At 41.4% G+C, this 13,587-nt stretch overlaps 1 protein-coding gene across 2 annotated transcripts in view; it reads left to right on the top strand.

Annotated features, from left to right (window-relative positions):
- The window catches only part of PAPPA2 (pappalysin 2), a 203,653-nt gene that overhangs the window by 62,425 nt on the left and 127,641 nt on the right, over window positions 1-13,587 (top strand). For both annotated transcript variants that reach the window (XM_040408294.1, XM_040408293.1), the window contains exons 4-5: window positions 5,012-5,157; window positions 9,892-10,185. In XM_040408294.1, coding sequence (XP_040264228.1) covers window positions 5,012-5,157; window positions 9,892-10,185 — 440 coding nt within the window. The remainder of the gene's footprint in view (window positions 1-5,011; window positions 5,158-9,891; window positions 10,186-13,587) is intronic.

Below are 13,587 nucleotides of genomic sequence, written 5' to 3'. Positions count from 1 at the left end.
CCTCCTATATAGCTATACAAAGTATGGGTTTCCTGTATCTAGTAGAGAAAATGATTTTAAGGACTCATCTTCCATGTGAAATTTTAATTGCACCCACCGGTTCAAGAAAAAAAAAATTAACTGGGGAGCAAAGCATCTACATGATGCCCTCATTTTCATCTTTTTAGCTACAGATGTGTCGGTACCTAGACTCTTCCACTGCCTTCCAAGATGGCTGCAACATTTCTCAGACTGTCTGATGCATGCTGTGCATGTTGTAGCCCCCAGCACTCACTGTCTTAAAAAAATTGAGGTTTATTCAGCAACCAACATGCTTGAGAAAGACTCTGTATAGTTGAAACGTCGCATAGTTGGTGAATAAACCTTCACATCTTTGAAGACAGTGAGTGTTGCGGTCATCTATTCACTTCCAAGTTTGGCAGGAGCCAGTCAGGCTTGAGCTCAACACCGCTGGCACCGCCACCATATGAAACAATCTTGGTGAAGATTTGTAAGTAGTGCTGTCTACGTTATCACTATAAAGTTACTTGGTAGCCCCCAGGCACTTTTAACGCTGCCATTGGATTGACCAGCATTGCTCAAGTGAACAGTGCTGGCCACTCAAAGAGCAGTTCTGGACAAGTAGGAAATGTCTTGGGCTATCAATTCCTTTTGTGCATCAGATCTGGGAAGTGGTCTGGTCATCTTGGATGGCAGAAGAGGAGCCTGAGAAATAGGGAATCTCCAACTAGATAGATGAAAAGGAGGTCACGTTGTAAGTTTTCTGCTCATTCCCCTCGTTAATATGATTTTTTAAATTAAACCAGAGGCATTTCTTTAAACTCCGCTATAGTCTTTGCTACATGCAATAGGACTAAGTCTAATAGGAGATTTTTTGAAAGCCATTAATAACAGATCCCAGTAGCAAATGGCTGTTTCCAAAGTCAGCTCCAAGTGGGGTTGTCTTCTGCTGGCCTATAGTTATGTTAGAACCCAACAGAGACCCTCTTGTTAACTGGTGGACTGGCCTGACCATGAATTTTGGGGTCCTCATTTGGATAAAGGACACATGTTTGAGCCTAATAGGACTATTTGAATCAGTAAAAGTAATAGAAAATTAGACATATCTATGCAGAAACTATCACTGAACAGTTAAACTCAGATCTTTCTCTTTTACATTTGTACAATCTGCTGAAAAGAGCTTCCAATATTTTATGGATATAATTAAAAATAAGGCTCTTTCCTACAGACATGAATTAATAATCTAGCGATAGAGCAGAGGCGGAATCCATGTAACTAAAGTACGCAGAGCTGAATTGATTTAAAGAACAGCTATGCTATTCTGAAATGTTTCTTTTGTTTGAAAATGATATTTGAAATCCCATCTATGTGTTATAATTCTTATCCAACATCCTGGTAATGTCACAAGTATGCATCTAGTACTCAGTTTTCCAGGCTGGCAAAGGTGGCTCCATGAATGAAGTCTGCTGTTTGGTCCACAGGGTTGTGGTAAGATTAGGGTTTGGGTTTGGTCCCAGCGCTCTTTCTTTCAATTCCCTGTAAGGAGCAAAACCAGCATCTAAAGGAATTTTGTAAAATAAAAAGAGTAATGAAAATCTGACCAAATACTAAAACCATTACAGTTCTTCTGACCTTATAGCAGACCTCCTGGAGCCACCTCACCTGGCATAGTCTTTAGGATAAAGCCAAGCAATGTGAAATGCTAAGCATTAAAAAGAAATGAGGTGCCCCAAACCCAACATTAGGCAAACGGCCATTGTGATGTGTAATATATTGCTATGTTGTAACATGAATTTGGATATATATTTAAACATTATGTAACACAATGGTAGGAATATGCAACGATAATGTTCTGCAAATTGAATTCAGTCCACAAAAGAAAGATATCTGTAGAACAATTGCTTAGAAATCAAATACCTCTTTTCAAGGTCCAAAATTCTGAAAATAAAACTACTTTCTAAGAAAAATAAGTTCCAGTCGGGGAATCTAGCAGTTTTGTTTTAGTTGTGTTCAATGGGTCATTCCCCATAGTGGATATGCCATAGTGGATATTCCATCAGTATAATATGTTTCGGAGCTGCATTCACAATTCTGACGGCTTCCAAGTAAAAAATCTTGGCATTCCTTTCTCACTGTCTTCCTGATGATGCTTTGAAGATTTGCGCTCTGTGAATGCAGCTCTTGAATGTAATACAGATGGCAATTCAATGCAATCATTAAGTCAAAGCAAAAACGGTAAAGCATTGTATCTACAAAGTTGTTCAATTTTTTTGTGTACATAATAGTTATATGCAAGGCTTTGTTCACGTCTCTGTGTTTGACATTCCATATTTGTGTTGCATAGGAACAGAAAATACAATTCAAGCCAGAGATGAGTCATGACGGATATTATGGAAAAAAGCAGTGCCCGATGGACTCCATTGACTTTAATAGGGTCCATCGGATGCCTGCCACTTTACTGGACAATATATATTATTATTATTTTTTAGCAAAATGTGTAATGGATGCTCCTACTGGAACCTCTAATGCCTATGTGAATGAAGACTAAACTGTAAAACAAACCTGTCAGACGATTTCTGCTGTCCTACCTGACAACAGGATATGTCCTGGTGTTGTGAAGCTACATCTCCTATCATGCACACTTTTGCGGCTGTTCTCTGAAAGGTGAAAGGAGCATGCTGGGAGTGGTAGTTTCACAACAGCTGGAGTGCGGAAGGTTGCTTATCCCTAGTTTATATCATATTTATATGACGGTTTTATATGGTTTGGATCAGGATTTCTGAGAAAAAGGCAGATTAAAGGGGTTGTCCGAGTTATTTTTTTGTTCTTTCTATGTTCCTAACTGGGCAAATATAAAAGCTTTCCAATTAACTCACTTTATCTCCAGTGGCTGGTTTCTCAGATTTCACTGAGGGTCACATGACCTGTGATGTCAGCTTCTCTCCCTGCTCTGAGACGTCACTGTGCTGGCCACGCCCCCCTTCACTGCCGTCTGCTCTCTCCTAAGATTCTTAACCCCTTCAGCTGCACACACTGGGTATCTGCAGCAGTGACAATTCTGGGCACAGGAGCTGAAGGACTAGAGAGAGCATTGCACAAGAAGGTAGGGGGAAGATCCTGTGTGTATTAGCAGTGTCATTATACAGGTGGGACTTGTAGTTCTACACTTACAACATGCTGCAGAGTCTCCCAGCAGGCAGACATGTCACTCAGGGCAGCACTTGTATCCACTCCCTTAGCAGAGCAGGGGGAGGGGCAGAGATTGTTCTTATTGCATGTAAACACAGGGCCAGAAAAGAACCAGGAAAATGAGGAAATATATATATATTTTTTTTTGCATAAAACTTGCTTAGCTTAGTTATATATTGCTGCCCATCAGATTTTCAGTGCTATATATTTTTTTTTTCATAACTCGGACAACCCCTTTAAGGGTGCATTCAGACGACCGTATAAATAGGTCCGCATCCGTTCCGCAGTTTTGCGGAATAGTTGCAAGCCCATTCATTTCAATAAGCTTCAAAAGATGCGGATAGCACACCGTGGGCTGTCCGTATCCATTGTTCCATTCCACGGCCCCGCAAAAAATATGGAGCATGTCCTATTCTTGTCTGCAACCGCCGACAAGAATAGGCATTCTCTTTATAGTGCCGGCCATGTGCGGTCCGCAAAACACTTACAGTCATGTGAATATACCCTAATCCTGACAGGACTCTTATGAGAGACAGCTAGAGTCCTGATAACCCCACCTCCAACAAGATGATTGACAGCTCTCCCTCTATCAATGTGTTTGTGCACAAAGGATGTCAATTATCCTTTGTGGGTGGGGTAATCTCACAGTCTTTCCTAGAAGTCCTGTCAAGATTATATACACCTATATATCATAAAGCTCAGCCGCTCCCCCCTCTGTAATATGCTGCTCTCAGATTGGGCAGCAAAAATAGCATGATAGGTTCACTTTAAGTTTACTAGTAGCTGATTTCTTAACCCCTTTTTTACAGTTCTATCTCAAAGCTGTGCCTCAATGGCTGCCATAAAACTGCCCATGTCCATTAAATGGAATCTGTAGCAATACGTGAGTAGTACAGAATTCAGATAAGGAGTCCAGATCACTATTTTCTTTTTCCTGTTGCTGTCAGAACATAAAGCTGCAGTGAAATACACAGTCCGGACTGCTGTGCTGTTCTAACATAATGGAGAGGACTCATGTGCGCATGCACAGCAGTCCTGACAATGTATTTCAGTGCAGCTCTGCGCGCTGACAGTGAGGGAACGGGGGCAGTAGAAAAAAAAAAAATAGTAATCTGGACTCTTTATCTGCAGTACTACACATGTACTACTGCAGATAATGGTCCACAATCATAGTGACAGATTCCCTTTAAAGCGGTCTGCACTGCATAAGGAGGTCTTCAGGTTTTTTTGAACATGCAGTTTCACTGACGTGAGGAATTCCATCAACCTTATATTAGAGTTTCTGTTAATGCTGTTCTGTAATAATATATTCTGTACAGTAGTTCCAGAGATGGACCTCTCATTAAACCAAAGCATTGATCCAGAAAAATGCTTAATTTAAATTTTTTAAGGGTACAGTTCTTCAGCCCCTCTAGGGGGTTCTACAATTTGAATCATGGGATGTAAATGAGCATTTTGATTAAATAACGCTTTCTGTAATGGTTACTCAATAGTGAACAGACCTTCATTCCAGCACTCAGCCTTCTGTTCCCTGGATGGCTGTATATGTCCTAATTGCATTGCTTTTCGCATCACATCACGGCATTCCTTTTGCTCTAATGCTTTCTTTTTAGCATATTTATTATTGAAAAATGACACTATATTGACTGTTCTGCTGGCTAACGTTGTTATCGCAATGACTTGATTTTATTTGAGAGATTGCCACTAGATCTTGTGATACTAATAAACAAGTTTTTTAATTGCAGACTAAATAAAACTGTTCTTTAGAGACAAGTTTTGTTTAATGATCGTTTGCTTCATCTTCTCTTTTGCATCCTAATAGGGCATATATGAGTGTAAAGGAACTGAGAGATGCCTTGCAGTTGAACAGCACTTTGTTCCTGAATATTTTCTTTGCTGGTTCTGCAGGGGAGGAGTTAGCTGGAGTTGCAACTTGGCCATGGGACAAAGATGCCCTTGGTGTTCAAGGCAAGTAATGCTCGTAATATCTACAAGTGGTTGAGAGTGACATTTGCAAGTTTACTTTTAGTTGCATTGTACAATTTGCGGTTTTCATTGTGTAACATCCTGAAGTATGTCACAAAACTTCTGTTCCCCTGCTTCATAATGTTAGGTTTATGCATAATGTCATCTGGTATAAGTTTGCATCATTTTCCTCTACAATGTGTATTTTCCAGGCCTGTTGCATTGTATTTATGCTGTAATATCCATGTACACCAGCAGGTGGCAGCAATATGTAGACAGAACCAAGCTAGTTAATAGACCTAGACTGGAACAGACCATTCCAGGCTAGCTTTCCCCATCTGAGGAGGAGTGGAATGTTCCCACATCCTACTTCAGAGGGAGGATAGAAAGTTCTAGGCAGTGTATCAGCCACCCCCTGTTGGGGTAGGCTGTGTGAATAGGAGCTCCCAGAAAACAGGGATCCCAACCAAGGATTCAGGCCTTTGCTGAGGCCCAAAGCAACCTTCCCAGCCTGAGTTCCTTACCTCAGCTGGATGACAAAGAAAGCAGCCATCTTCAGAACTACTAGATCTCCAGGAAGAAACCACCATTCCCTGCGAGCAGTCCTGTAAGTACAGATTCCAGAACAAGGAGAAGATAAGTACCTCTATAGCTAGTCAGGCCCAAACAAAGCAGAAGATAGACAGAGCAGAAGACAGATACCTGCCAGATTCTTAAAGGCGTATGTACTAGATGCAGAATATATGAATATAATTCCTGCCACATATTGCCAAAACCTGCTGGGACCCAAGACTATTGCTGTAACATTGTATGGATCTAAAGCTGCCTCTTATAACATCAAGTAAAGACAAGTTGGACCCTCTTTGCTGTGTGGAATTCCATCATTCCTCCATTACTCTTATTTACAACACTCAATTTTGTTGCATGTGAGCCAGGATACAGGAGTCCGGCTGTACTAAGGTAGGAGACACCGTTGACACAATACAGAGACAATATCCCCCTCTGGCATTCCTAACCTAGTACATGTGCTATACCATCTTAAAGGGCCCTTTTACAGTACCTGCGCAAGCTGCAACTGGCGTCACGAACTTAGTTACACCTAAATCTGACCCACTGCATAGCAGCCCCAATGACCCAGTGTCCTGCTCATTGCAATTGCACACAAAGAGCATACCATGAATAACATCACCTACTTTATTTATGAGTCAACCGATATGAACTAGATCCTGATGGCAAGTCATTGGCTTCAAATGGATTTTTCTTGTGCTGGAACTTTAGGATTCATTATTGTGTTGGAGCTTAAGTTCTCTGGAGAATCCTTTGCTTGGCCATCCCACTTGTAATAGAGCTAATCCAAAATTACCATCAGTCAATGGTCTGTGATGAGACAAGGCTGGCAACACCATGTAACTTACTGTAGAACTAAAAAGCTGCCGTTACTTCAGTTAGAGGGGCATCACTACAGTAAAGCAACTAGACATTTGCACTTGATTATTTGAAGATGCTTCAGGTCAATTTTACTGGTGCCCTTTAAGTTCTAGGGGTATTAGGGTTTGGTATATTTTTCTTTGCTACTGACACATTTAGGGCATTTATTTTACTTAAAGCGGTTATGCACCTTTTAGACATTGATGACCTATCCTCTGGATAGATCATGAATATTAGATCATTGGGGATCTGACACCGGCTCCTCCACTGATGAGCTTTGTTTGGCAGCTGGCATCAGTGGAAACACAACTGTGGATGGAGCTAGAAGCAGAAGACTCCATCCACTGTGTAGTGGGCATGTGAGCATACTCCAGTTCAGCCCCCCTTCTGACTCTGTCCACTTTTTCATTTTTTTTCTTTTCTTTTTCTTTTTTTTTTTTGGACTGTCCACTTTTTTGTTTCCAGTGCCATTGGATGGAGTCTTCTGGATAGAGTCTTCTGCCTCCAGCTCTGTCCATAGTTTTGTTTCCAATGCCGCCAGCTGCCACAAGCAACTTAGCAGTGGGGCTGCAAGGTATCGCATCCCCCACTGATCTCACACTGATGACCTTTCTGAAGAATAGGTCTTTAGTATGTAAAAGGTAGATAATGACATAAAATGCACATATTTGTGCCTGGGAAAAAAAAAAAGTTTTTAATCAAAAATGTTTGTTTTCCTGCAACCTGTGCATATTCTCCTACATTGCAGGCTGCTTAATCCTGTGTGAAATCTGTCAGTTGAGCACTCCGCTGGCTCAATTTGTAGCTGCTCTCTCAGAAGAGCAGAGAGAGAGGGACTATAGTTTGAGCCATCAGAAGGCTTGTTTCACAGGTTACACACTGAACAGTACTGAGCAGCCTGTAATGTATGCGAATACGTGTTGGCCGCAGAAGACAAATGGCTCAAAATTTTTAATGAAGCCAAATTATTTTTGGCCATAAAAATATGCATTTCTGTAAAAACAATGCCCCAAATGTAAGAAACCGCCTGGACCTTTTTCATATTGTGCATTCTTATGGTTGAGCTCATGCCATATGGTTTGTAATATTAAATGAAATGACAATTTAATCATAGTGTTTAAAGGCTATTTTTGTTCACACAAATAGAGCCTCCATTGTCTTCGTTACCAGTTATATATATTTGTTTGCTTTAAATCATGGTTTTGCTGGCTTCACGTCAGTGTATATATCAGTTTGCTAGTCTGGTGTGCATTACCAAGCCTTTCATCAGATGTTAATTTCGTTGGGCTCCTTCTTTTAAGTGCCAGACATATTAATTACATAGCAATCGCTTTATGCAACTTTGTTCCCTCTTATTTTAAATAAAAAGTAACAGAAACTTCTTGGCAGGAAAGATAACAGCCAAAACAAAACGCTGTTTCTTTAAGTAATGGGTAAATTTCATCCTATAATAAGTAATGGTTTTCTAAGTGCCTGCTGATTTATTTCTTTGTATTATTCAGTCTTCTTTTGGAAATGTCCCTATTTAAATTATAGACACGCTATTTAATTTCACACTTCAAAAAAAAAAAGAAAAAGAAAAAGTAAAAAACACAGAGTCTTCTGTAATTACAGCTGGAAGGGAAGTTACTGGAATATGACCAGATCAGTGGACAATGTAGAGCCAATTTAATTACATCAAGAGGGATGGATGCTCGAGACATTAAGCATTTCATTGTGGTTAAAAGTCGCTTTGTATTGCACTAAATGACCATCAGGATGCTTCAAGTTTAAAGCGCATGAAGCTTCAATGTCATATGTAGTGTCCCTATCTATATTTATTAGAATACTGGTCAGTTCTAGCTTGCTCTGCAATTTGTGACTGTACTGTCAAGGGAAGAAGTTGCATACAGATTTTCTCCTGGAGCTTTGTTCATCTTCTGCTCTACTTTTTCTACTAAAAGGATCTTTTCATTTGTTTGTCGTCTTTAGGGTTTTCTTTTATAATGTGAATCCTTTCAAAAAGTTTTTGAGCGTAAAAGAAAACAATAAGATTGATTTGTTGATGGAATTTTTACACGTTTAGAGTGCAGTTTTAGAGGATCATAGTTTACACGGACTACTCAAAGGGGTTGTCTCATTTCTGAAATTGATAGCATATCGCTTAGATAGACCATGAATGTCGAATATGTGCGTCCCAGACCTAGTTCTGTCTTCAGAATGGGGCCCTCAAAGTAAACGTAGAGTTGCAAAGCACGCACAGTCAACCGCCGTTCACTGCTTTGGGAGTACTAAAAACAGCCAAGACCCAGCCATCCCACAGCGGTGAATGGAGAGGTGCCATTCACCGCTATGGGACTTTCAAAAATAGCTGAGCATTCTATTTCGAAACTCTGAAACATCCTATAGTGATGAATGGAGAGCATGCTGCACATGCTTGATATGCTCTCCTTGTTCTGGAGTTAGGAGCTGGTCCAAGAGGCGGGACCCGCTCCTATGTAACATTGATGATATATCCAAGCGATATGTCACCAATGTGTGACATGAGACTTGCCCACTAGAGTGACAAAGGATCCTTCGTTGAAACTAGGAAGTGTTACAGCAATGTCTACAGAAAAAAGTCTAGCAGAAGACAATTATATTTGGAGCAAATGTCCAGTCTTATGGGTTCATTCACATATAACTTATTATACCTTATTGATGATATGACCTGTGGGTAAAATGATAACAACAAAGGTTATAATGCAGTTAAATGGAGGTGCACATGTTCTTTATAGATGGAGGTGTGGCCACATTTGCTGTGCTGTGCCTAAAGATTCCCAGTCTGACCCTGTGACCACCTATGTTTTTGGTCAGAATTGAAGGGAAATTGGATACATATTGATCCCATGTACAGGAACTCTTTATGGTATTGGCTACCTTGGATAAAGCAGCATGGGACAAACAGATCTTGTAACCATGTGGAGCTAATAAAAAAAAAATGCACAGGAGCAAGTACATTTCTACTTGAACTTTCTCCATTCCAAAATTTGCCATTTAGACTTTACTTTCATGAAATATCTGAAAATTCAGCAGCTTGCCATTCAGAGACACTGAGCATTAACAGCATTATTCCAGTAAGCCTATGAACAGCAAAAGGGCAGAAGAAGGACTAACCTGGACTAATGCAGAGTCTCTCGATAGTCCACCATTTTGATGGAGATGAAGAGACTGTGGTATAGATTCATGGACTTCAAACTCTAGAACATTGTTTTGTAGCTAAAATCCATATCTCAGGAACTTGCAAATATGCAATGTTTATGTAATAATTTATATAATTTCTTTTTGCAGGGGGGATAGTCTTGAACCCATTTTATTACGGAATGCCAGGCCATAGCAACACAATGATTCACGAGGTGGGTCATGCCCTGGGCCTGTACCATGTGTTTAAAGGAGTCAGTGAACGGGAATCTTGTGATGACCCTTGCAGTGAAACTGAACCTTCCATGGTTACTGGAGACCTTTGTGCGGACACAGCGCCCACACCAAAAAACAACTTTTGCCGAGATCCTGACCCAACAAATGACACCTGCGGACCAATGTCTTACACTGGAACTCCTTATACCAACTATATGAGCTACACGGGTGAGACTAGTGTCAATTTTTATTTCTCAGTATATTTGATGATATATGTGCACATTATAGTCTAGTTTGGTATTCATAGGTGAACATCATGATTGCTTCCTCTGCACTCTTATAGCCACAACCCTGTCTTGAGGACTCAGTTAAAGCATAGCTGCTTATTCATTTACAACATTTTTCCTACAGGTGCCTGCATCATCGCCTCTGGAAGAGGGCTCCAGTAATAGCCAATCCACATTGGCTTCCATTTACAGAAGAGATTGTCAAGATTAAATATTCCCATCTTGACATCTAAGTTATAGCTGCAAAATAAACCATAAATCTCCAGTAGGTGCGGGTCCCACCTTTTGGGCCACCAGGAATGAAGAGGTGATGATGACGCATGAACAGCTCTCTCCATTCACTTTTGTGGGAGTTCTTTAAATATTTGAGAGCACTTTCACAACAATTTTCAGAACTCCTATAAAAGTGAATTGAGAGAGCCGTGCATGCGTGATCACCTCTACATTCCTGATGGCCCAAGAGGTGAAACTCGCACCTACTAGGCATTTATTGGTGGAATATCATTAGGATACGCCAACAATGTCAGATAGGTACGTGTCCCACCTCTGGGACCCACATTTATCTCTAGAACAGGACCCACATTTATTTCTAGAATAGGAACCACAAAGGAAGTGGATAGCAGCCTCCATTCATCTCTAAGGTACTGCCAAAAATAGCTGAGCACTGGTTTGGCTATCTCTGGTGGTCCCATAGAAGTGAATGGAGTGTTGTCCGCGCTTGCGCTGTGTGCTCTCTATTTCGGTACTCTGGGATTTCCGAAAATAGAAGTGAATGGAGAGCATGCCTTACATATGTGGTGCGCTGTCCTTCACATTTGGGGGCTCGTTCTGGAGATAGGTGCTGGTCCCAGAGACGGGACCGGCACCTATCTTACATTTGTGGCATATCCTAACGATATGTCAACAATGTCTAAGATGAGACAAACCCTTTAAGGCTCCATAGGAAAAAAAAGCCGAACTGGATGGACAAATGTCTTTTTTCGGCCTTATGTACTATGTTACTATGTTACATTTTTCCAAGGTCACAGTTTCAGTTTCTTTTTCTTTAAACGAAATCCATAAGCGAAAACATTCAAAATGTATAGGATGGTTAAAATGAATAGAGCTGACACTTTTATATAGTATATCATTGAACTATATGCCATTTTCATAGATTCAGTGACACATTATGTAATAAAATAGCTTTTATTACAGATTCCCATTAGTGATACACAACAAGCAATAATAGTTTTCATTACCTCACTGAGCTGTTTTAATTTGCCATGCTGTGTTATTTAGATTTTACTGAATCCAGGCTTTCTGCCACCCTATTTTCTCTCCCTTAGTCTTATTTTTTGGGGCCAGAACAGTGTCCCTGCTGCGTTTTAGAATTGTATTTTGCATGGATGTATTCAATCAGCGCTGTCGTTGCGTGATGGAGGCCTTATATATGAAATATGTCAACATTATGGTCATGGCGTGAGCTCTATAAAAATGAAGCCATGAAATATAGACTTTGGAGCATTGCACAGAAAAAAGCCTTGGGTTCCACATATGGTGTGCACACCACCAACTGTTCCTCCATGTCATATCATAATTCTTGTCATCTACCTGCATGGTTGGTGGAAATGAACACATCATGGACATATTTCATGTGCTGACTGACCTAGTTATTATGAGTGAATTTGCTATAAATTTTTATGTTTTCCACATGCTCAAGGGAATCTGTTATTTAAAAGGGTTTGTTGTGCACTAAACAATAAGGCCAATTGCTGCTGAGTTCTGAAACTTTGTAATGTACTCTCCAGGCCAGTTCAACTCCTTTAGCCAAGATCTTGGCATCTTCACCGCATGTGTGCTTGCTTATGCTAGCAAGTCTATACAGTGATGTCATGGACAAGCTGCTTGTGGGATCGGTGTTACCCCACTGGAAATAACGTGGGGGTTATAAACAAAGCAGGTTTACTTATGGGTCTTTCCTCTCTTGGACAAGCATTCACTGATCAGCAACTGTTCTCACAATAACAATAACATTTCAGTCCTTAATTTCTCCATGTCAAGAGGACCAAATGCCCTCTGATGGGATTTGGCAAGTCGCCCATGGACTGCATCTGTTGGGAAGGGATTCCCAGACCATACATGGTGGCCCAGTTCTGTGCAAAGTCTACATAGGAACCATTACCATCTGGAAACAACAGTCTCTAATTCACATGTTTGGCACTACTTTTTCTCTAGGATGGAGTTTTGATGGGACAATAAATTTGCATGTGTCATTCACCCAGTCCCCATCTATTCTAGCCAGGGCCGTCTTTACCAAGGGGCAAAAGGGGCAGCTTCCCCGGGCCCAGTTGCTCCTGGGGGACCCAAGGCAGCTGCCTCTTGAGCCCTGCTAGCCACTGCCCCGGGTGTCAGGCTGTCAGCTACACAGGGGGTGCCGCCATGGCATGCCTGCCGGCACTCCAGGCAGCGTACTGTGAGCTGTGATTTTCTAGGACCTTAGATGACATCATCACCATGTGACCAGTAACCTAGCAATATTACTGGTCACATGGCTATGGGGTCATCAAGGTCCTACCAGGAGTGTTGTGACAGAAGTTTGCCTTAACTGTGGAGCTTTTTTTGTGAAGATTACATCAGAAAAAGGTGACAGGGGCTGTTATGCTAATATACTGTAAACTACTGTATAGTGCGGTGCTGTATAGTGTGGGGGCCTGTATACTGTGGGGGCCTGTATACTGTGGGGGGCCTGTATACTGTGGAGGCCTGTATACTGTGGGGGCCTGTATACTGTGGGGGGCTGTATAGTGTGGGGGGCTGAATACTGTGGGGGGCTGTATAGTGTGGGGGGCTGTATACTGTATATTGTGGAATTCTATACTGCTGTACTGTATACTGTGGGGGGCTATATACTGTGGGGGGGCTGTATACTGTATATTGTGGAGTTCTATACTGCTGTACTGTATACTGTGGGGGGCTGTATACTGTATACTGTAGGTGCTGTATATTTTGGAGTTCTATACTGCTGTACTGTATACTGTGAGGTGTTGTATACTGTGGGGTGCTGTATACTGTGGGCTGCTATACTGCTCTACTATATAATGTGGGGTACTGTATAGTGTGGGGTGCTATACTGCATACTGTGTGGTGCTGTATACTATAGGGTGCTATACTGCATACCGTGGGTTGCTGTATACTATAGGGTGCTATACTGCATACTGTGGGGTGCTAGGGTGCACTGTAACACTAGGGTGAGCCGAGACCCGGTCTCCTTCCTGCAGAGCGGTGCCCACTTCCAGCCTGAGCCCAGCTGCCCAGAGCACTGATCCTGAGCCGCTGGAGTCTTCAGAACTGGAAGTATTTACAG

The sequence above is a fragment of the Bufo bufo genome, chromosome 9, assembly GCF_905171765.1.
Source record: "Bufo bufo chromosome 9, aBufBuf1.1, whole genome shotgun sequence".
Classification (NCBI taxonomy): Eukaryota; Metazoa; Chordata; class Amphibia; order Anura; family Bufonidae; genus Bufo; species Bufo bufo.
The sequence above is the reverse complement of the archived record's forward strand: the minus strand, read 5'-3'. Positions and strand labels throughout refer to the sequence as shown.